This window comes from Xenopus laevis, chromosome 7S (genome assembly GCF_017654675.1).
Source record: "Xenopus laevis strain J_2021 chromosome 7S, Xenopus_laevis_v10.1, whole genome shotgun sequence".
NCBI classification, from domain to species: Eukaryota; Metazoa; Chordata; class Amphibia; order Anura; family Pipidae; genus Xenopus; species Xenopus laevis.
Genome location: NC_054384.1, coordinates 71,594,138 through 71,618,813, shown reverse-complemented (window position 1 = coordinate 71,618,813; position 24,676 = coordinate 71,594,138). Strand labels below are relative to the sequence as shown.

At 39.5% G+C, this 24,676-nt stretch overlaps 1 protein-coding gene across 2 annotated transcripts in view; it reads right to left on the bottom strand.

Annotated features, from left to right (window-relative positions):
* Positions 1-6,290: 6,290 nt before the first annotated feature.
* Positions 6,291-24,676, bottom strand: part of sik3.S (SIK family kinase 3 S homeolog) — a 76,001-nt gene continuing 57,615 nt past the window's right edge. For both annotated transcript variants that reach the window (XM_041571380.1, XM_018227750.2), the window contains exons 15-25: positions 22,690-22,836; positions 18,701-18,854; positions 18,284-18,409; positions 17,727-17,827; positions 17,316-17,425; positions 16,911-17,235; positions 14,767-15,533; positions 10,638-10,804; positions 9,573-9,705; positions 8,804-8,955; positions 6,291-8,028 (exon numbers count right to left, since the gene is read on the bottom strand). In XM_041571380.1, coding sequence (XP_041427314.1) covers positions 8,810-8,955; positions 9,573-9,705; positions 10,638-10,804; positions 14,767-15,533; positions 16,911-17,235; positions 17,316-17,425; positions 17,727-17,827; positions 18,284-18,409; positions 18,701-18,854; positions 22,690-22,836 — 2,176 coding nt within the window. In that variant the 3' untranslated portion in view covers positions 6,291-8,028; positions 8,804-8,809. The remainder of the gene's footprint in view (positions 8,029-8,803; positions 8,956-9,572; positions 9,706-10,637; positions 10,805-14,766; positions 15,534-16,910; positions 17,236-17,315; positions 17,426-17,726; positions 17,828-18,283; positions 18,410-18,700; positions 18,855-22,689; positions 22,837-24,676) is intronic.

The following is a 24,676-nucleotide window of genomic DNA, read 5'->3' as shown; positions in this document are numbered from 1 at the left end:
ATATTTGCATGATTACATACTTTTACAAATGCCCCCATTTGCCATTGCCCTAATAATAATTACTTTTGCAAAATAAGGGGAATCAATCATGAAATCAGGGCTCCTTGCTTATAGTGCATCCAGTGTGCCAATCCTGAGGACAAAACCTATAAACTACCCACTAGACAATTTCTGTGCAGGTGAGCTTGTCAGACAAGGTGTTTTAAAGTAATAAAATTATTGTTGTCCTGCACTGGTAAGTTTGCTTCAGAAACTCTTCTAAACAAGCTGTTGTGTAGCCATGGGGGCAGCCATTCACTGCTGGAAAGGCACAGGATACACAGCAGATAACAGATAAGCTCTATAGTATACAATGGGATTCTTCAAAATGTATCTGTTATCTACGGTGTATCCTGTGCTGGAATGGCTACACAGCAGCTTGTTTATATAAACTATTGTTTTATTTCAGAAGCAAACACACACATTTTACCAGTACAGGGCGACAGCACATTATATTGTCATTCCTTTAAAACATTTTCATTTTTTAGGTGTTACTGTTAAGTGAAGCAGCATGAGCTTATGCTGTGACAACATTCTTTTGAAGAACATAGCCGAGGCAAAGACCTCCCTGTTAATTTGGCCTCTGAATGTGACATTGTTCATTTACCTGCTTACTTCACACGAGTAATATAGATGCCAGTGAAAAATACATAGATCAGTCTAAAGGAAAAGTCTTAAGAAGCATATTATATTGGTTAAAGAATTTCTCAAAACTCCAGCATACACAAGTTGGTGGGATAATGATTAAAGCCCCATGCTTCAATTGGACCTTTCCGGGAATTGGGTTGAAGACATTTGCCCCTGTAAATTTTTCAGTGCAAGTCTCCTCATCTGACTTAGCCCAAGAATACTGATGATGGTAACTCTGTAGCTGGTAGCACATAGTTAAGGGGACCAGTCACTTGATAGAGATGGGAAAAGAAGCGAACATGCCTTGGTGAGTGTAGGTGAAGCCCGAGCATGTGTATTTGGTGGAAGCATTCTTTGTAAGTCTGCACTGGAAATTCAGTGTGTGTGTTTGTTTTTAAGGAAGGCAACATGGGTATTTACAGAAGCATCAAGCAAAAGCAAAGCAGGCAAGATATCTGACTAGAAAATAAATCAAAATAGTATATGGATAAAGCAAAATGTGAAGAATGGGTGAGTATAACAAAATCATGCAAATCAAAGATACATAACATCCACCATAACTTCAAGAAAGTATTATTAATCACCACTTTAGAGGCTGCTGGAATGTAGCTAACGGCACTCAAGAAATGGCTGTGAAGCTGCACAAGCCTCAAGTTGCTCCACCTCCTGACTGCCATAACACAAAATAAATCAGAGTAAACGCTCATCCCATCTCTGTAATTTCACCTTTGCCAGATCCCAGAAAACCCGTGGATGCCTACTACAAGGGGGTAATTTTCTGTACAATCTTAAAACAAAACTGAGTCCATGTTTAAGTCCATGTTTAATCTGATAAATGGGTGAGGTTAAAAAAAATGGTTTTACGCTGGCATTTCAGGTACATCCGGCATGGTTGCAAAATAGGTTATTCAACATGTGCAACCAAAAGTCAGTCTAACTGGGAAAGTTAGGGATTCCATACAGGGGCGGCTCAGGAAAGAAATAAAAGGGATTATATAGCCCCAAACCATGTATATTGTAAGCACATTCTCAATAATTGTAACATCTGCTGAAACTGTGTTACTTCTTATGATAAAAACAAGTTGAAGAGCAGTGCTACTTCTGACAACGATTCTGCTCAATGAGTAGGAGTGTGTGGTATGTGCCTGGAAATCTTCCTCAGGAATAAAGCACAGAAACAATTTACACCATGTTTGTAAATTTGTAGAATGTCCCAGTTCTTCATCCGTGCTTCTAGGTATACCAGAACAAGTATAGGCTTAACACCAGTCCACTCACCAGTACTTTTTGTTTTCTTACCAAACAATACACAAATGCTATATGATTCATTAGAAATCCAAAATGGCATCTCCATAGGATGGCCAGGGAAAAGGGAAATTAAAATAAATGACTATATTTAAAATGAAGCTTTTAAAGTTTTTAGAGCATTTTTAAGTAATATGCTTCAAGTAACAGAGAGGACATATAAAATGATGAATCATAAAAAGCATTCAACAAAATGGACAAAGTGAATGATGCCCCACATACAAAAATGCATTTTCTACGCTCTTAAAACACAAATTTGTTTTTTTTATTATTATTATTATTATTAACAATAATATTATAACAAACATGTATGGAAAAAAAAAAGGAAAAAGAAAAACATTTCTTACATCAGACAAAATAAGGGAGCAGGATACCCTGCACTGTCTGGCAGGGTGGGAATTCCATTTATACTTTTTTTTATATATATATACATATATATTCTTATATATTTGTGTTTGTAAGAGAAAAGAGGCTTCAGGGGCTAGGATTGAAATGAGGTGAGGAGTGCAGGGACAGACACACAAACATTCACTGTGTATATAAAGACTTATGGCTGACCTGCACACACCTATTGCGATGGCTAATCAGTAAGCAATTAACAACAGTCTGAAACTACTACTGACACGTCTCAGATAACATATCAAAGGGCAGCTCTTGACCAGAGTGCAAAACATCTGACCTGATTTTTGAAAGGGGGAAGGAAATGAATTGGCAACATATGAGAGAATAACAAACTGGGCACTGAAAAAAAGTCAGGGTGCTGGGAATGTATTGTCACCATTTTAGTTGACTGGGCGAGCAAGGAACATGCAGTAATGTGGCAGATGCATTGTCAGGGCTAACAAGTACAGCAAACTGTATGAAGACAGAATGGAAATGGTAGATTTGCTAAGCAAACAGGAGTGAAATGGGATGAGATTATAAGTGCTAAAGTGGCTATAGACACACAGATATTAGCATACAAAATGAATTTTTGTACGATATTCGTTGCGTGTATGGTGGGAGACAAGCTAACTGATATCGGCAGAAGACTTGGATATCAGTCGGCCCCTCGATCGACCCAGGCGGAAAATTTTGATTGGGCACCTTTGTAGGCAGCCGAACATCGCCCAGTTAGTGCTTAATCATCAGATGCAGGTAGAATTCTATTGTTTTTACTTGTATATCTGATGATTCTGCTGTACACATGTGTATTGAAACAAACAATCTTTCCCAGGAAAGATCGTAATTGTTAGGTCTATGGCCATCTTAAGGAACAATAAAATACATTTCAGAGAATCGAAAGTGGATTCCAAGTGGATTTTTTACTAGCAAATCAAAGCCTGGAACTGCACATGCCCCAGCCCACATAAAACTTCCAGTACCAATGACAGAGAAATGTCTGAACTGTATCGCCATCCATAGTCTGATACCATAAATATGATCAAGATTAGACATGCCTTAGTGAGTATTAAGAGACATTTCCCCATGATAAAGCCCAATTGCTGTACGTAATGTGTTTTACTGGCGTTCACTGGAATGATAGTCAATGGGCCTATGGTATCACAGATTGATCATGGGGTGACAAATCTCCAGGTCTGCCACCACCCTTAAAGTAGACGGAAAGCTACAGACGCAGTTTCTTGCCAACAGATTAGCCACAATAGTGCAAGCTAGAATGCAATATTTATTCTGTAGAATGCTTTACCATACCTGAGTAAAGAGCTCTAGGAGCTCTCTCTGTTTGTTTAGGATAGCAGCTGTCATATTAGCTTGGTGTTACATCACTTCCTGCCAGTATTTTTTGAGCCAATTGGGCGCCTTTGTAGGAACTCTAACATCGCCCACTTTTAGTGCTTAATCAATTCTATTGTTTTTACTTGTATATCTGATGATTCAACTGTACACATGTGTATTAAAACAAACAATCTTTCCCAAGAAAGATCGTAATTGTTACCTCTAAGGCCATCTTAGTTTTAACCTTTCCTTCTCCTTTAAGAGAAAATATATCCCCCCCAAACTATTGATATGAGCTCATTTAGTTGTGCTTATGTACTTCCAAAAATATAAACTGTTTTTTATTACACAGATATAGCTGACTCTTGAAAGAAACCATGATAATCTAGCTCTGACTTGAACAAACCATTTTCCAACCTCGAATAGGCTTACAGTGACATGCAACCCTTTACCCCTGTTCCACTGTGAAGTGATGGATGCTGGAACTTGAAGTGGAACTACAAAGCCCATTACTTCACAACAGAACAAGGTGAGGCTGGGTTGGACAATGGATGGTACCAGTCAAGAGAAATATCAGTTTCCTTTCAATGTGGAATCATGTATGCCTATGTAAAAAAATAAAACAAAAATAAACCCACATTTTGATTTTTGAAAGTTCTAAACTGTTTAAGCACCTTTTATACATAAGCCCATTTCAATTTTTCAAAATGCACACGTAGGTCTCTTGGCTACCGGTACGAAACATGATGAATTAAATGGGCTCCTATAAATTATTTTAATTTAATTGACAGAATAGCATGTTTTTAACATGCTTAAGAGATATTAGTTTGGAAAACACTACAGAAGAATGTAGAAGAAAATGCAGTCAGAGCCTTGATTATAGGGGAAAACTAACAAAAAGGCTGCCATTTTGAAGTAAATGCCAGTTACAATAGAAGGAGCATACAGTAGAAGACAGAGGTAAAAAATACAGGCTGCAATATAAGCATGGAAAGACTGCTATGAAAGAGAATGAGGAAGGATACAGTGCAGACATCGCCAACAATTACAGCTGTTTTTGAACTAAAATTCCCCTGCAACTCCCAATAGCCTTTAGCTGCTGGTGGATGCTGGAGGTGTATTTCTTCAACAGCTGGAGACATAATTATATAGTGCAAATACATTTCCATTTTTCACAAAGTGGACTTTAAGGGGAAGATTTTTCAAGGGTCAAAGTGAAAATTCTAATTTTGAAATTTGAATTTTCAAGCTTATTTTTGAGAAATTCGACTAGGGAATAGTTAAAATTTGTTTCAAGTTTTTAAAAAAATTTGAATTAAATTTTCGAAATGTATCATGTACTGTGCCTTTAGGAATTCGAATTCAACTATTCGCCACCTTAAACCTGCCGAATTAATGTTTTAGCCTATGGGGGATGTCCTGGGATCAATTTGTAGTTATTTGCAGCCTTTCTGAAAATAAGAGTTTTTTTCAGGGGAACAAATTCGAATCAAATTCGATTTGAGTTTGCGGGTCGATCCCATTCACCTGAGTTTAAAAAATGTAATGTTTCGATAAATTTCAATTGGTTGTTTTTAATTCGGATTTTGAGTTTTTACTCAAACTCCCATGAACTCAAAAACTGACCATTGATAAATCTGCCCCTAAATGTCCCTTTGGCCTCAGATTTTAGAGCTGTAGCTTGGGTTCCATTCAGTTGTTTATTATTGCAGATATGCGTGTTATGCCTTAGCACACAGGCACCCTTCCCACAGGCTAGTAACAAATCATGGGGTTTAAAATCTCTTGCCAATTTTTATAATGCCAAGGACAAAAGCTGTCCCTATTGTAACAGTTGAGTACAAAAAAAAAAACCGATGACTGCTGCCTAAGCAGATAAACTGGCACTGAGCTTGGCGGAATCACTAGCAGCAGTGGAATCACACTACTGGTGACAAACACAGCTATTTTGTATGGACCACAGTCTTTATATACACACATTCTCACTATATATACATACACACTTTTATATACACATACATATATACACAGTCCCCACTGATACTCCACACAGAACACTTGAAGATAGCACTTTAACCCTTTGCCATTCAGCTTGTATGCATCCCTGGCACAAGGAGTTAAGCATAAATCATGATTAAAACAAAGAAAATAATAAAATTGTATGTAAAATAAGTAGCATATTGCACCAGGTCAAATATTTCCCAAGGGCCTCAAGGGCATAATGCAGGGTCTGTGCATCATGTAGGTAGCTGAACAGAAGCTGGCACCCTGAGAGTCCATATCCTTTGTACAACCTATTTAAAACACTGCTAACTGGCAAGGCAAATGTTATATACTGCTGTTAATCTAAATGGCCCAAGTATAGGGCTAAATGTTGCAGTTACACAAAAGCTATGATTTTCAGGCTACATCCGATTGCCATGATGAATTGTACATTACAAGGGGGCAGATTTATTATTATTATTATTAACATGTATTTATAGTGCGCCAACATATTCAGGTGCTAGCAAAATTGGCAGTTTTACATAGTTATTTAAAAGTCAAATATTTTAATTTTATGTTCACAGATTTTTGTATTATTTGCACTATTTGACAAAGCATTTCTTCGCTGAAATTTTTAAACAGATCTGATGAGGAGAAATCCTTACGACGTACAGCAAAAAATAATTACAAGCACATCAAAATCGGTCAACATGTTTGTGCCATGCAAAAACGTATTATTATAGAATCCTAAGAGCAGGGAAACGTTTTTTCTCCCAGTGAGAAAAGTGAAAGGTCGAAATTATGATATAAAATAATAAATGTGCCCCCTATGTTTTGCATTTTTCCAGACTTCCCTATTCCACAATCGAGTTTATTCTGTGAGTGATGCATCTGAAGCTCTCTGAAATAATGTATCCAAAGGCATCTGCAGCACTGCACACCGCTAAGGCTTATATCATATGGGGCTTTTTACTGGCCTTTGTTTGCTAGCATGGATGAAAGCTTCTCAGTCATCAACTGGAAGTGCCATAAATGAAAAAGATTCACTCCCAAAAGGGAAGCATTTTTTTAAGTGGCAGGCATGTGGATGAAACAGCTCAGTGTATAATAGCCCTTAAAAAAGGATAAGACACTATACTTTCACTTATGGGCAAAAGTGCCTGTAAATGTATACCATCTGATAATGAAAATGACTGAAGGAAGAGTAATAGGATCATCCCAATGTGGGTGGTCAAATCAGACAATGATCTGCTTTTTCCCCAAAGGTAACATGAAACCATTGTAAAACAAACCTATTCTGAGACAAATTTAAGGTCTTGTACAGATTCCTGAGTGATCTAAGAAAATATGCTTATGATAAACACCGAGTTACTACCATGCCACAGAATGTACTCAACTAATTTGGCTGTTCTGATCAGTGATTTCCAATTTTAAAGGTTTCCAGTCAGAAAAGAAAGGAAAAAGTGCATATGAAATACATCATGGGCAGCCTCAATATTCAACCTTTGGATTAAATAATAAAAAGTGCTAACATTGTGAACTTGGGGGATTGCTGCTTTGAAGTCTAGTGTACAAACCCTGCCGAGTCCCAACCTCACAGAAAAGATTTTCAATAAGTCTGAAGAGGAGAATAAGAGCGTGGAATCTTTCCAATTATAATTTTCAAAGATATTTTGTTTTTTTTGGAAGGATAACATAGTACACAAATGGCCTCCATATAAATCTCTACTGATTTTAGCCTAAAGCACCACAAGCACGTGCCTTGTGCATTCAACAACTAACTCTCTGTTGTCTGCTTGGAAAACATATCTCTGAGTGCCAGCCTCTGCAAAAAGTCTCAGCTAGTATGCCAGCCTGCTTTTGGCAGTACCCTATGGACAAAACTGCAGCCTTTGCCCTTGCCTCATTTGGTGCCAATCTCCTGTCTGTATTCATACAGCACCTTTGCTGGTTTTACTATACTTAGAACAGTTTACCAAATTGTCCCCGCCAAATATTTTTCCCTTCTTCCCTGGCTCCCATGATTAGAAGCACTGCCAAATGTCATCGTCATTCCCCAAATGGGAAGCAGTACACCCACTGATTCCAGTTTCCCAAAGATGAGAAAGGTGGCAATTTCACCACCACTTACTCCTCACCCTTCCAATTATGTCCCAAGCTCCAGAATGGATCTGTTAAAGTGGGCATATATGACAAGGAAATTAAATACAAAGGTGAAGGGAAAAATTTTAGAACCAGTTTAAGAGAGTGTAATGGCTGGTCGTTGTAAGGAAAGGAAAATTAGATGAAATTTGGCGCTAAGCTGCAGATACTGTTGGTGTTCAGAAGATGGGACCCTCTGTTGTGGCAGAAAACCTAAGGGGTGAAAAGAAATTCAGCTATTAGCAATTTTGGACATAAGTTAATTAAGGTACAGTCTTAGTAATTATAGGAGCATAATTAAAGGTTAATAGTTTGGACATGTGTCCTAAAAGCATCCTTTCTTAGGCAGAAGTAAACATTATGGCAGAGATATGAAACATTTTCACATTGTATCGGTCATAGAACTTTGATATGACTTGTATAATCTTTATGTTTTTGGCACAGAGAAATCGTTATGCCTAAGACTATGGGCACAGGCATATTTTTGCAGGCTGAGAGAAGCAGATCTGCTCAGAGACCCTGCTCCATTGTTTGAATTCAATCAGCCTGTGTGCGGTCACAGACAGGCTGAGGTCAGCCCAAATATTGACCTCAGCTTTAGCTCCACTGTGTGTGACTGTACACAGGCTGATCGGATTCAAATCAATGGAGCAGAGGTACTGAGCAGATCTGCTTCTCTCAGCCTACGACACAGGCGGACAATAGCCGCTGAAAATAGCCTGTATGCCCAAAGCTATGAGTTGGTCAGTCAGAGAACACATCTATAAAGAAGTGCAAAGAGCCCAAATTAATTAGTATAATTGTTTTGACTTATCCAGACAGCAGTACTGGATTTGTCTTGCAACTGTGTATGAATGGTGTTTGTATTAGGTAGTTATAATCGATTGTTTTCTATTGGCATAAGGTTGATAATGGTCATTTCTTCACACATTACTCTTGTAACCCGGTCTGTAAAAATGGACACTTCACGAATTCGGGTGTGACTTACATATTCTCAAACTCCTGCCTGCTCCATGCTGAAGTTCAGATCTGTGTGCTTGTAACCCAGTAACATAGTGGAAGGATAGCAGGAGGTTGGTAGATGTTGACCACTGTCACCCAGTGCAGATAAATCGGTTTCTTCTAAATTTTCCACATAGTCTAAAATGTAACCAAAGAATTAGATGCTTGTGAAGATAGGGTAGATGCCTATTTATTGTGCTATAGGGAGAAATCATCAGATCATTGCTTTTGTTTTGAAACTGTTGAAATCTAATTGCTGATCACTGGTGTTGTTTCTCTCCACTGTTTAAAATGGCATGATAAATAGGCTTCACAGTGTCATAGGGACTGTCACATTCTAATCTACAGTTAGTGGGGAACGGCTGTTGTCAGCCTGCATATGTTTGCGAAGCAGATCTGCTCAGTGCCCATGCTCCATTGATTTGAACCTAATCAGCCTGTGTGTGGTAACACATAGGCTGAGGTCAGCCCAAACACCTACCTCAGCTTCAGCCCTCCTGTGTATGACCGCATACTGGCTGATCGGATTCAAATCAATGGAGTAAGGGCACTGAGCAGATCTGCTGATAACAGCCTGTGTGCTCATAGCCTTATACCTTTATATAACTGCACTTCATATTTACCATTGCTCACGAGAACACGTTTCAGGCTGGCACTAGTACACCCATCTTTATTCTTTATTTTGAAGAAGAGTTAACCGCAATTAAGACAATAGTTGAAGGGAAGGGGTGGTGAAAAAAAAAACAAAGTCTTACCTTCACTCTCTCCATCATGGAGTTGCTGACTTCCCATAAGTGAAGACTGACTCAAAACGGCATCAGCCATGCGAGCAGAGCTGAGAGCTTTTCCAGCCAATAAACTCATCCCAGTCAGATTATCGAGTTGTACCTGTGAAAATATAAGCCATTACAAACTGCTGCGATAAAAAATAACCAGGTTTATGTGAACACCCCTTAATAATTCTTAAAGGGATACTGTCATGGAAAAACATCCTTTTTTCAAAATGCATCAGTTAATAGTGCTGCTCCAGCAGACTTCTGCACTGAAATCCTTTTTTCAGAAGAGCAAAATGATTTTTTTTATATATTATAATTATTTATAATTTTGAAATCTGACATGGGGCTAGACATATTGTCATTTTTCCAAGTGCCCCCCAGTCATGTGACTTGTGCTCTGATAAACTTCAGTCACCCTTTACTGCTACACTGCAAGGTGGAGTGACTGCCCCTGCCTCCCCCCAAGCAGCCAATCAGCAGAACAATGGGAAGGTAACTAGATAACAGCTCCCTGGTAGATATAATAACATCACTCAATGGTAAAAATCCATGTCCCACTGCAACTCCTTCATTTACATTTAGTAGGAGAAACAATAGCCTGCCTGAAAGCAGTTCTATAGTGCAGCACTAGCTCTTTCTGAAAGCACATGACCAGGGAAAATGATCTGCGACGGCTGCCTACACACCAATATTACAACTAAAAAAATTACACTTGTTGGGTTAGGAATAACATTTTACATGGTAAAGAGAATTATTTGCAGCATAAACAGTGTAATTTAGAAATAAAAAAAATACAGCATAAAAATCATGAGAGTCCCTTTTGTCAAAATTGCATAGAATATGTTTAATATGAACTTGCAATTCCACCTCCAAATACATTGCTTAAACTTGTATAGATTCCCAAGTAAATTCAAATACTTTCTTATACTGATACCACAGTTTTAGTATTAACGCTGGCTTTGAACATTGTCCCAACAAATTTTTCCTGCATCTCCCTGCACACCCCTCTTGCCCAGTGTTTTACCGCCTCCTCCCCAGACATACATAGGCATCATCACTTGTATGGATGGTGTGGTGCCTTTGAAGCATCCTCGATCGGCCATGCTCACTGGAAGAGGGTCTTGGAGGATAGGGAATACCATTGTGGTCAGGAACATCCATGACATGGGGTGGGGAGACTCTCTCCATGCAATTTGCAGCAGGGCCTGGCTCTGTTAAAAAAAAAAATAGCATGAATATGAATGGCTTACTGCCTGACCCAAATGTGCCTAAAATATATCCAGACACAGCCTAGCAGAAGCAGAAGCCACTATAATACAGCATCAGTATCATAAAGCGGTTCATACAGCATGGTATTTGTGAACAATTTAGATTTTTCTTGAAGGAGAATAATAATAGTAAGATGCACTGCAAAGAAAAATCAGTTATTCATAACTTGCATAATTCTCTAAGGTTGTATATTACACTTAGCAAGAAATGAGTTAATGTTGTTCACAGACTTGCATGTTTAAGCGATGGAAGATGCAAAGTCTGTCTAACAGAAGTCTAAAGCTGGCCATATAGACGCAAAGATCTGATCGTACGAATCGAGGATTCGTACGATTTTCGGAACGTGTGTGTAGAGTCCCAACATTTCTGTCGGCTGCTGATAATATCTCTGCATGTATTGCCGATCATACGATTTTCCGTGGGAGACTGTCACTAGCTTTTGTCGGACTTAACTTTTGTACGATTGCTGTCAGGGGCAGAACATCGGCTGATCTGTTCTTTTCTACTTTATTTGATCTGAATGGTTAGTGGCAGGTCGGGAGATGGGGAAGTCCGATTGTGCGATGATTCGTACGATCGGATCTTTGCGTCTAAGGCGAGCTTCAAGCAGATCATTTAAGGCAAATAGAAATTAAAAAAGGCAGTCACGCAGATTCCTGCAGTTCCTGCAGTTTAGTACAAGGTACTGTTTTATTATTACAGAGAAAAAGCAAATAATTTTTTAAAATGAGAATTATTTGTTTAATATTGAGTCTATGGGAGATGGTCTGCTCATAATATGGAGCTTTCTGGATAATACATTTCCAGATATGGGATCCCACAGCTATTTACAACTAAAGATACACAATCTGAGGATAAAATGATATTTCTGCTATATATTATAACTTAAAACCTACACCATTTCCCCCTCTAAAATTGCTAAACTGACTTTATAGGAAAACTATAGCTCTGAACAATGTAGGTCTCTATATAAAAATATATTGCATAAAACAGCTCATATGTATAACCCTGCTTCTTGTAAATAACTAATTTTCATAATACAATTAGAGGATCCATTATCCGGAAATCCATAATCCAGAAAGCTCTGAATTATGTGAAGGTTGTCTCCTATAGACTTCATGTTAATTAAAAAATTCAAAATGTTTCCTTTTTTCTGTAATAACAAGGCAGTACCTTGTTATTGATCCCAACTAAGCGATAGTTATTTCTTATTGGTGGAAATATAATCCTTTTTTTGTTTTATTTTTTTAAGTTTATATGATTTTCAGCAGATTTAGGGGAAAATTTAATAAAATTCGCAAAGAGCAAAATTTAAAAATAGAATAAATAAAAAAAGAATAAAAAAGAATTAAAAATTCAACTGTCGCAATGTAATATTCTTTGGTAGACTTTTATTGCATTGTGAATCTTAAATGCACTTTGCGAACCTTTAACACCTGCTCTAGAGTTTTGTTACATATTTTGTGGCAAAAAAAGTTTTGTGATTGAAAAGTTTTATTACATCCATTGCGAAGGTTCGCAAAAGCAATTTGGTCGCAAACTATATGTTTCACCTTTGATTTCTCCCCCAATAGGAGATGAAAGGGAGATGTTACTAATCAGAGCATAGTCTCCCTGTTTAATGGATATTGCTATCTGCTCCTGGATGCTATAGTGTTCTGGAAGGAACAGGCAATCTATTCCAGTGGTCCAGTTTGCATTTTGGAGCTCAACTTCCCCAGGAAGGCTATCCTGTGGAAAGGGTATTTAAACTTAATTGGAAGTTTAGAGGGTGTCTCTCAGCAGGGCACAGCAGGTAGAAGACCTGTCTGTGTTAGGAACTACCAGTGAAGCTGGGGGGGACGCCTGCTACTGCAAGAAGCAGAGGGAGCCTGTGGCTGTGACTAAGAGCCAGATTTTGTTGTCTGTGTGGGACATTGAGGAAAAGCCAGGAGGCTGAGAAATTCCCTCAAAGACTGAGTACAGGTGTGACCCCAACCTATGTTTTGACTGGTAGTCCACAAGCGGCCCAGTATAGTGTGGGAACACTTCATATGAAGGTAGCGCCCATTGGGCAAGGATTTATTTTTGTGGTTTGTTATAAATACTGAAATGGTCACCCCTGTTTGTGAATGACTTACTGTTTGGGAAAATAAACCAATGTTTCTTTGAAGAGCCTGTGTGTCGCTGTTTAACTGCTCGTTTTCCAATGCTGCCTGCCCTACCATTTGCTAAATTCCCCCCAAAGTTAGGTGTTCAAGCCACCAGCTTGCCACAATACATATATACATACATTTATATATATACACCTATACAAAGTGGCGCCAAATTCACAAAGATGACGTCATCATCAGTGGGTGTCAACATTGCATACAATGAGCCAAAAAAAGAATCATTGTGATATACTGTAGGTGAATTGACTATTATGAATAATGCATTAGTGTCCGTATCTTAGTGCCAATTGTGCCCCGTGCGGGTTTAAAAACGGCCATCGCTTAGTATGGCGCTGTCACCCCGACTTTTGTCAAGGTGAGGATCAAAACACTTACCCCCAGGCGATCTAAGATTATGGCTGATCGTTCCCTTATGGTCCCCTTATCGGCAGATCATTCCAATGTGGATTGCTGCGTCCCCTGTCCGCCCATTGATCATCCGGTTCCCAGAGACACCAAGCTCACAGTTTTTCCGTTTGCATCCGGCGTTGGCCCCATCCATGTTGCCAAGGCGAGCCCGACACTTCATATGTGGGGAATGTATTTACTCCGCTCACCGCCATCTGTGGCAACTAGCAAGCGCACATATTTACCAGCTTCTGACTCTTTCTTAGCCTCCATTTCATCGCTGCTTTTTTCCTTTCTCCTGAAATCTGGGTGTGCACCGGCTGTTAACCTGGTAACAACCCATTCTGTCATTGGGAGTGCAGTCCTATCACGCAACATCGGGTCCTGGTATTGTACATTACACTCCTCGGATTCTCGCCCTGAGCTTATTGGTTCTCAACCCAATGAGAACCAATAAGCTCAGGGCGAGAATCCGAGTTATGGAGTGTAATGTACAATACCAGGACCCGATGTTGCGTGATAGGACTGCACTCCCAATGACAGAATGGGATGTCATCGGGTTAACAGCCGGTGCACACCCAGATGTCAGGAGAAAGAAAAAAGCAGCAATGAAATGGAGGCTAAGAAAGGGTAGCAAGTTGGTAAATATGTGCGCTTTCCACAGATGGCGGTGAGCTACGTATGAAGCGTCGGACTAGCCACGGCAACGGAGAACTGGCAGCTTGTGTCTCTGGGAACCAGATGATCAACGGGCGGACAGGGGACGCAGCAATCCACACTGGTATGATCTGCCGTTAAGGGGACCATAAGGGAAAGATCAGCCATAACCTTAGATCGCCTGGGGGTAAGTGTTTTTATGCTCACCTTGACAAAAGTCGGGGTGACAGCGCCATACTAAGCGATGGCCGTTTTTAAACCCGCACTGGGGCACAAATGGCACTAAGATACTGACACAGACAGTAATGCATTATTCATAATAGTTTATTCACCTACAGTATATCACAATGATTATTTTTGTCTCATTGTATACAATGTTGACACCCACTGATGATGACGTCATCTTTCTGAATTTGGCGCCACTTTTCACTCTTAAATTGATTCACTGCTGTGGAGTTTTCACTTTCCTGAATATAACATATATACTGACAACAGGGACAGTTCGCTGCAATGCTCCTAAAGCAACTAGGGGCAACAACAGACAAAGAACAAACTGCCCCATGATCCCAAATTTAGCAAAAAACTTTTCACAAATAAATCAGTTGGTAGTATTGTCAGCTTTCTTTACACTAAAGTCACCAGAAATATTTTAAAACTAATACATTTCTTGTATACAAGATTTACCTTTCCCTCGTTATAATATTTACCTCTGCTGGCAGACTTGGCCCGGTTATAGGAGGTCTGTGTCTGGTACTGCTGTACCCCCCTTTCCTGTTCTTTAAGCGCCAGTGTCCCAAGCAAAGACTCTGTGTCCCCATGCCTAGTCTCCTGGCAAGGTTTGCACAGGCTTCTTACAGTCTCTCCCTCAGCTTCCTTTTGTCCCTCTCCAGAGTAGTCCTCCTCCATGCTCTCTGAATGAAGCATGGTTGGGTGATACTGGGATACAGAGGTGGCCGTTGATGCTGGGTGGATCTGGAGAAGGTGATGGTATGGCTCAGAAGCACTCTGGTATGGAAGAGTACCTGGGTCACCTTGGCTCAGCTGTTGGCTAAAGAGTTCATTGAGCTCCTGCTGCTGTTGCTGGTGCTGTTTAATTAGCTGCATAAAGTCAGCTGGGGGCAGACGTACATCTGTGTGGCCTGTGAGGGAATGTCGTGGGGAAAGAAGACCCTGCAGCATGTGGGGCAGCTGCTGGTGATGCCTTGTGTAGGTGCCTGGTGTGGGGGAGAGCAAGGCCTGCTGCAGGGATGAGGCTGGATAGTTCTGATGAGAAGCTGTGGAGAATCCTTGGTATTGCTCCACCTGAGGAACATTTAAAGCCTGTGTATAGGCTGCAGTGCCCCCAGATGAGCTGTATCCAGATCCTGTGGATGTGTAACCAGCTTGAGGAGGCCTTGGCTGCTCAGCAAACACATGAGGGTGCAAGTGAGTCTGGTCATAGTTTGCAGATGTAGAGAAGTGGGCCATATTCAAACTGTAAAGCAAACAATTTATGTTACCAATATAAATCATACAATTAGATTGTAAGCAACTAAACAAACCAGTACCAAGCTTTATTCTTTTTCATTGTGCACTGTATGAAAATGCAACATTTGTATATTTACCTATTACTGTTAAATGGAGCCTCCATCACACAGAAAATAAGAGAATAAACTTACAGCAATGAAAACAATTTACTGCAGAAGGCAATCTAGTGACTCTTTAAGAAGGCCACATGGATGATGTTTGGTGGACTCCAAAGAAACACTGGATGGTCAACCCTTCTGAATAAGAAGTCCTGTCAGCAGCTGTTCTGTGTATGTGGTTATGATGATAAATGAATTCTGTCTCTCACTGCACACACAGGGCACCCTGTGTGCAGGGTCAGAAGGATCTTATTCATTCCTGCCACTACACATATGGGGTGGTTGTGGGCAGGATTGTTCTTAATGTAGTGGGCGTTTTCAATCAGAGTAGAAAAAATGTGGGTCTTGTATATTTGAATAAACATTTGAAATTGGCTCATAGGTAGTAACCCATACCAACTAATTTACTTTTTCAGCCAGCTGAAGGTAGAACAATGAATCAAATATCTAACTGGTCAGGTGCTAATTTGTCTGATGTTTATAAATGACACCCACAGTGTGCCATTAGCCTTAGGACCACAAATCATGTCACCTGGGTAGTAGAGACCTGCAGGGGAACAGTTCGGCAGACCCCTTTCCAAAGCAGACCCGGATATTATTGACCCGTTAAGGCCCTTCCCACGTCCCTACCTGTAATTTGTGTTTTATTTTTTTTTTTCACAAGAAACCCTGAAACCCGGTATGGATGTTGCTGTTGGCTGGAAGTGAAGTAAATCCAGAGGCAGATCAACCAGGTCGGGGGTGGGGGAAATGATCTTTTTACTGGGAGAGATAGTGGCATGAGAGCCTGCAATTGATCCAGATACTGAAGCAGGATAGCCACAGTTTGTCTGCATGGCCAGGGAATTCTACGCGTAACAAACCTGATCCAGGACTCTAACCTGTGCCAAGTGGCAACACGAAATGGCAGTTGGTTTCACAGTATTAGTGAGATAATAGAGGTTGTAAGACAATTTATTTAAAACACACAATCTGGCAATCTGGACCCAAACAAAATTACCAAACAGACAAAATTTAAATAGTTCCAATGTGTAGTCACATTAATATGCAATAGATACAGATTTATTGGTATAAATATTGTTTTGTAGTCTGTAGTGTTCTAGTTAATAGAATATGCTGTGCAGTAACAATAAAACCAAGAAATTACAGTGCAAGTTTTTTTTCGGAATCGTAAGAGATACTTTTATGTTTACATAATAGCATGAGATAAAATCACAGTCTGGTACCTGTGCACCTCAGCATTGTCTGCACTCAGCTGCTTGGAAAGGGGTCTGTGGCTGTAGTTACCCATAGAAGACATTAACGACGCCCTCTGCTGCATCTGAATGTGGTTGGCACAGGGATTTATTGGCATGCCACGAGAGGCTCCTGGTAAATCTGATGCCTCTTGCACCTGGATGGTCACTTGCTGCGGTGACTGCTGCTGGCTTTGTTGTTGCTGGATACTCATGCGTGGCAATGCCATGCTGGGCGGGGGTGATCCAGTGCTAGAAGGCTGGTATATTGAACTGTGTGTTGGCATTCCTGGATACTGAGATGAACAAGAGGCCCCTGAAGAGAGGGATAATCGTTATAAGGGGGTGCATCAGGGTAAACTATAAGTATATAATCAAATATGCCATTGTACATACCATGTGTCTGGAGCATGGCACTCGATGATGGAGGGGGACTACTATTTGGCTGTCGGAAAAGGTGGTTGCTGGCTGGGTTTGGGGGTGGACTAGAAGGCTGGATACGTAACCTGAATGGGACAAGTGTTGCAAAATGAAGCTTGTCAATAATAAAGCAGACATTGAAATAAAACTGCAAATAGCAAGAAGATCCTCTGAAAAGGAGAACATTATTTGAATCTCCTGATATATTAGGCATCTTCTCTTTCTCAATCTGAAACTCCCTCACCATTTTAATTATAAATAACCATTTTTCAACACTATTATTGATATAAATACCCTCTCCCCATGGCCATTTCCCTTCACTACTTCATCATGAAAATACACGATTCTGCCTCCATCACAATCAAATCTAGTCTGGGCCACTGGTACCTTTGTAGTTGGTGTGTAAGCAGGGCCGGTTGATTTTCAGAGGCTGGGGCCATAGAAGAGGACTGAAGAGGAGGAGATGGCTGTGCAGGTCGTATACAATCCTGAATATAGAAAAACAAAAAGGGAAGGGAATGGGAAAAATACTGTAATGCTTTATGGAGACACTGCAACTTTTCATCAGTTAAAAAGTCCATGAAATACTTGTGTCTGCCCCCCACACTATCATCTATGGAGTCAAAATCCTAACCATCTTATCCAAATACACCTAAGAGGTATGCGACAAACATTATCCCATTGATTTAAATATTAAACCTCCACCACAGCTATATTTCAGCCTTTGCTAAAAGTAGCTCCAGGAACTAATATAGAACAATTATGTGAGAATGTATTCCTTGCAAAGAAGCAATGGAACCCCCAAACAGGTCTTCTTGTAAGAATTAGTTTGAGGTTCCAGAAAATGTTTTATCTACCTCATAAGGACTATATATGAAGTAGCTTCAACTCAAGTGCAGAGTAGAGCTTGAGTAACCAGTTTGAATGCTTTTCACGTGCTCTACCTGAATCTGATGCTGTAGGAAATGTTGCTGATGCTCGTGTTGGTACATGACATGCTGCTGTTGCGTGTGCTCCAGAGTTCTTTCATCCATGTGCAACCCATACATTTTTTGAAGCTGCTCACATTCCTGGCAATATGAAAAACACAATGTGCTCACAATTATGATAAAATGTATTATTGTGCATTCTGAGATCCCAGATTTGCATTACAATTCAGGGATACCCGCTTTCTCAGATAATGGTGGCCCATATAGGAAATTCTGGAAAGTGAATGGCTTTCAGTAGTATTCTCGACCAACAGAAAGTATGGAGTTGCAAGCATTCTAAAACTCTGGTTATACTGCTTACATATACAATATGAATTAAGAGTCTGTTCAAAAAGATGGAGGAGCGGTGTTAACTATAGAGGGACCACTTACATGCTGCAGCTGTTTGATGCTGCTATTCTGATTTCCCATCTTCTCTAGGTGAGCTTTGAAAGCTTGGATTGTAGCTGCACCATCTGAGAATCTCCGAACTGGAGAGAAACGCTCAGCAGGAAGATGAAGAGTGTTTGAGTCTTTATACATGTAGCTGAAAGAAATAGATGGTCCTTTATTACAATGACACAGCGAATAAAACACATATAAACAACTTTAATAGTTCTTTTGTTGAAAATCAATGTGTTTTCTCTACAGGCATATATAAGGTGGCCGGAAAAAATCAATCCATTGCCTTCTTTTGCATTTTCATTCCAAAATCACTGACAGGTGGTGGCATGCCAGTCAGTGCAACTGTAAAGATGAGGCAGAAGGCAGCAGTACAAATTTCGCTGCTGACAGAATTTAAAAAGGCATAGATTACCATATAAAACACCTTGTGTGATTACTTTACCTGTGCACAGATAATCCCACATCATAGTGAATTCTGTTAACAAAACATTCACAACAGGGGGGTGTATACTTACAATCTAATTATCTACCTCGCAAGGAACACACATGGAGAAGATTCAATCTCCTGGTTTGCCCTGGTTATCTTAAAGGAGAACTAAAGCTTAACCAAACAAGTATGGCAGAAATAAAAAGGCACAGGTTACACGGCAGACAACAGCTCAGCTCTATAGTAAACAGTGGGATGCTACAGGGTATATCGGTTATCTATTCTGTATCCTGGGCTTGGGTGGCTGCCCCCAGAGTTTCTGTAGCAAACACACCAGTTTTACCAGTGCAGGGCAACAGTTCATTGTATTTTCATTACTTTAAAGGAGAATTCAACCCTAAAGTTAAAAAAAAAACAACCCTACCCCCCTATCGTACATAGACCCCCCTCCCTCCTCCTCCCAGCCTAGCTGCTACACCATCTGAATTCTCCTTTAAGAACATTGAGCTTGAGGACTTGAGATGTCCCCTAAGCTTTGCTTTTCAACAGCTGTTCCAAGCACACTGAGCATGTACGTGTCGCAGTGGCTCCTAATGAAATCCAAAATGGGAAACTCCAGTGACAGCTTTGAAGGCCTGGATCATTACTACTACAGAGATGTTGGTTCAGTAAGTTTAGTATATAAAAATATAGCATTTTATGCCATATTCATTTTTAAGGTTTGGTTGCCCTTTAAGAAATAACAGCTACCATAGATATGTTTGTGAATAAACAAAAAGCAAAAAGTATTTGTTTTTCTCACAGATGTTTATCCCCCATAGGCAAAGGTGAGCCTTTCATAGACCAGGAAATTATGTAAAGAAAAAAGAACCTGAACCAACTAATCCCTCCAACACCCATTTAGGTTGAATAGGCAATAACAATAAAACAGCAATTTGTCAAGTAGCTAAACAGACGGAACAAATGAGCACAAGTACAAAGGTGAACAATAGGACTTGTCTGACAATAAACAAATGAGATCTTATAGGGTCAATGGGGAGCCAGTAACTGTCAGGCAAATGTTCAATAGTGCACTGATTTTAATCCAAAACTAGACACACTTGTAGTCTGCACCAAGACCTCAACCTTTTTAAAGATCACTATGAAAATTTTGATTAATGAGATGATTTTCCAACTTTATTAGTTGAACTCCCTTATTGTCTGAAGGCATGAAAACACTGTAGTAAACATCTCAAGACAAGCAGAATATCTCTCAAAATAGACTAAGTTTGGCTTCCAGGAGAGAATAAAGAAAAGCAAATAGGGTATCTGTTTACATTTCTCAATAACGTCTTTGAGGCTATCCACTGCCACCACTACTCTAGTGGGAAGGCAAAAGAAGCATGTCTCCTTCAAGGGGAGCGACATGAGACTATAAGGATGGAAGCGAGGCGGGCAGCCTTTTTGGCCATGCAGTTGAGGATTAGGATGGAGGGAAGGCATTGCAACAGGGCATTATGACATGATGGCAACTTGTATCATATGCACATGGGAAGAAGCCAAATTTGCAGTGCTTGGAAGGGGTATAGAAGCTGTAATGGTGCAAATACTACATTACTTTTTTTTGTGATTTCTAAGATATTAGACTCCTAATACCAAGCTTCTGACTCAGTAGCTCTTTCAGAGTCCAAGCACCAACGACTCTAGCATTAAGTGACTGCAGGCAATGCTTAGCTAGTTAGCTGGTACTATAGCTTTAAAACAGAGTTGCAGAGCCTAAAAACCTGGTATTATGAATGTAAACCTTTTGTAAATTGATCATAATATCAACCAGCAACAAGATTTCAGTCCAAACTACAAATGTAACTATTGCACCAACAGTCAAAAACATGAAGAAAGAATAAAAATTAAGAAAAAAAATAATATTGTATAGTTTAAATGTAAAAATAACATTGTGTTTGTATTAAATGTAAATTTAAATTTAAATGCAGGTTTATTGGTTCCTGACAAAATTTAACCTTGTGTGTGTGAAGGTGACAGGGCCCTCAGACTGCTTAGAATAAATGTGAACTGTTCAATGTACCATAGAGTAGCAGATAATATCTGCACTGGCAGATAACTAATGAGCTGACCAACATTCATACTACATGGATAGCAAAGCCAGGATTGTGAGACCTGCATACAAACACCAAACATTGACCAGCCAGGAAGTTAATTGCTTCCCTGTCAAGGGCAGTGACAGATGGTCATCTGCATGAAATCACCTCTCCTGAATGAGGAAAAATGCCTAAAAATACCTTTTGAGTCAAAAGAATAGAGATTGCTGTGATTGGTGTACATAAAACACTTAACGGGACTTGATCCACCTTGCTAATGGGAAAATGTGAAAGACGACAAAATAATTTTTTGCCACCCGCTGAAGAGCCAATTTCCTGCAGGCAACAAAGCATCCACTTTGTCATTGCCCTAACACTCTTTAGTCCTGGAATCACAAAAACACAAACCTTCATGGACAGTATTCTTAAAGAAATAGTAACATCATAAAATTAAAGTGTGAAATATTCTTCAGAGCTAATCTGCTATGTAACTTGTGCCCTTTCTCCTTTTTCAGACTGAATAACTACCAAGATACTAAGGTAACAATAGGTTACTGTGGGTGGTTGATCCTGTGTCTTGTTATTTTTCTCCCTTTCATTCATTCTCGGAGGGGGGGGTGTAAAACCCACCAAGAGAACTGTAGAATGAATCACTTCACCCACAATATGCTAATACAGCATGTACTAATAAGGCAGAAGCAGATTGAAGATTTTGGTTTTACATTCCTGGCCCTCAAGCAGTAAAGCATACATTTGGGCATATTGAGTTTTGTATTGGAAACTAAATACTGTACAGTGTACAATATAAACCCAAGTAAATAACTAAATTTGCTTCCAGAACCATAATTTTTTGTTGGGGTTTTCAAAATCCGGGAGATAAAAAAAAAACCTGATGACCATAACCTGAATCACAGCTCTTGTGGCGTTTCATGTGAAAACAAAGTAAATGTTTTGTCAGCTCCAACGTGGCAATCAGTTTGCATAATTGTGTGCACTCATCGGTCAAAGGTTTTTAAGCACAATAGTTCACTCTATTCCAAGGAAAAGAGAGGACTATATTTAATTTCCAACAAAACATACCCACAAATTATTAGCTGGTGACATGTGAGGACATAGGTGTAAGGAAAGGATTAAGAACCCCCCCAAAACTTATGGACCCTAAATATAGGAGACCACTGACCATAATAAGAAATAACACAACCAGAAGATTTCACACTACAAGCTAAAGCAACTTTAGTTTTTCAATGCTCACATGTATAATCATATCATTAATCACTTGGTGCACACTGTAGGCCCAGACTGCCAATCTTAATATCCTGGCAAATGCCAGAATGGTAAAGATAGTCACTGGGTATTGGGTTTACAAGGGGTTGCATTGACCTCTGTCCACTTGAAATTGCCAGTAAAATGCCAGTGCCTATTTTGAATCACAGTCTGGATCCGGAAAACTGTGCCTTTAGTTTAGAATTACTTACCGGTGTAGATCAGGAGCAAGGTGGGGGGGCCAGGCCCGGTTCCGGAAAGATTGCTGTTGCCCTAACTGACGCTGGAGATCAGGTGGAATCTCAGCAGTGGGACTTGTCATCGCTAAGGTGTGTCGCTTTGTTCGATTAGCAAGGTACCTGTAGTGGGAATATATAAATGTAAAGGAACCATAAAATATGAATACAAAACAACTATCACTTCTATCCATCAAATAATAAAAAATTTTAAAACCAAAAAACAAATAAAGCTCTTTTCTTCATTTATACATTATTGAAGGTTTCTTATTAAATAAAATTGCATAGTTCACAACATAGATCTTTCATTTTATATACAGAAAGGAAAATCACTTAAGGGGGATGTAAAGGCAAAAAAAATAAAATCCCATTTTTGCGTTCTTTAATGAAAAAGAAAATTAAAAATGTGTTGTTTTTATAAGAAACCTGACTGCATGCAGTAAAATTCCCCCTTCGGTTTACTTGCTCTGACTGCTGCAGATAGGAAACTTCACATGGTCCCTAGCTGCTCTGCAGGGAAACTATCATACTTTCAAATGGCAGGAGGGAGGTCCCCACCTTACTTTTCAGTACTCAACCAGCTTTGCTTGTTTCCCTGTAGAGCAGTCGGCGACTGTGTAGAGATTTGTATTGAATTTTATTTTTGCCTTCATATCCCCTTTAATTCCAGTGGCTGGGACAAAGATCATGGAGCCAGATTTAAACAGATAAAATGGGATTCTCATTGAAGAATTATTTTGCTGCAGACACTGGTTCTGCAGAGTTGGAGAAAGTTTGTATTAAACAATACAAAAACTATAAAATCCACATTAGATTTAATGACAACACAGCACCCAGTGCAGTCTGCATATTCTGATTATTAATCAGTCTTGTTGTATTGGATTCTTTGTCAGATATTATTTCACTTGTGCTGTTTTGATAATTTATGACAATCCCTAAGCAGCCCAGACCACACTATGCATGTGCATAGTCTTGATCTTGCAAAGAAGTTTAACATAGTTACAAGATGGTGACCCCCTGTGGCCAACTTTGAAAGCATAAATCATTTGTTTCATTAGGCTAGTGGTTCAGTAAGTTAATGTTTATATTTAGTATACAAAATACAGTATTTCTAGCATTATTCTATTTTAGACTTTAGTTCACCTTTAAAGTCAAAAAGGATAAGAACTACAGGTGAAATAGCTATAATAAAAACAATATATCTTACAGATGTAGCCAATTAAAAAATGTCAGTCTCTTAGATTATTTCTTGCCGACCCCTTCAAAGTCTCTCAACTGTATATAAGTCCAAAATCAAGCGTGTATATACTCCCAAAGGGGGTATGTATAAGAAGAGATCAGCGCCTGTGTTTGGGGGACACAACAGCCCAGAAGCAAGGCACCACAAGGGAGTCTGGAGTGAGCTGGCAGGACCATCCCTGTGAACCCCATACAAACTTTTTATTGGACTCAATGCGCAAAACCCGCCAGGGTAAATGTGAGTGTGAATTTTTTAATTGATTTTAATTATTTTTTAATAATAAATGGTATTACACTATTACTGGTTTTATTCCTGATTTGGGACCTGGAAGGAGCGGCGAACCTTGAAGGAGGGACCAGAAAGGGCGCCTTGTTATATGCATAATACCACAGTAGTGGTCTGTAAGTAGGCATTTTATATAGAAGGTGGAGGTGCTTCACCGCTGGAATATATTTTATTTTACAAGAAAGGCACCATCCTTCCTTTACCTCTATCGCTAATCTATACCCCTATCACTAGCTACTTGAAGGAAAAGGAGAATACACCTATTCAACATCTAGTGTATGCACGGGGTGATTTTTACACTATGAACGTATTACGCTATGCTTGTTTTTAATTTCTGTTGCCACAGGCGCTGATCTCTTCTTATACATACCCCCTTTGGGAGTATATATACGCTTGATTTAGGTGAAATAGCTAGCTACACACTTAAGGAATATTTAT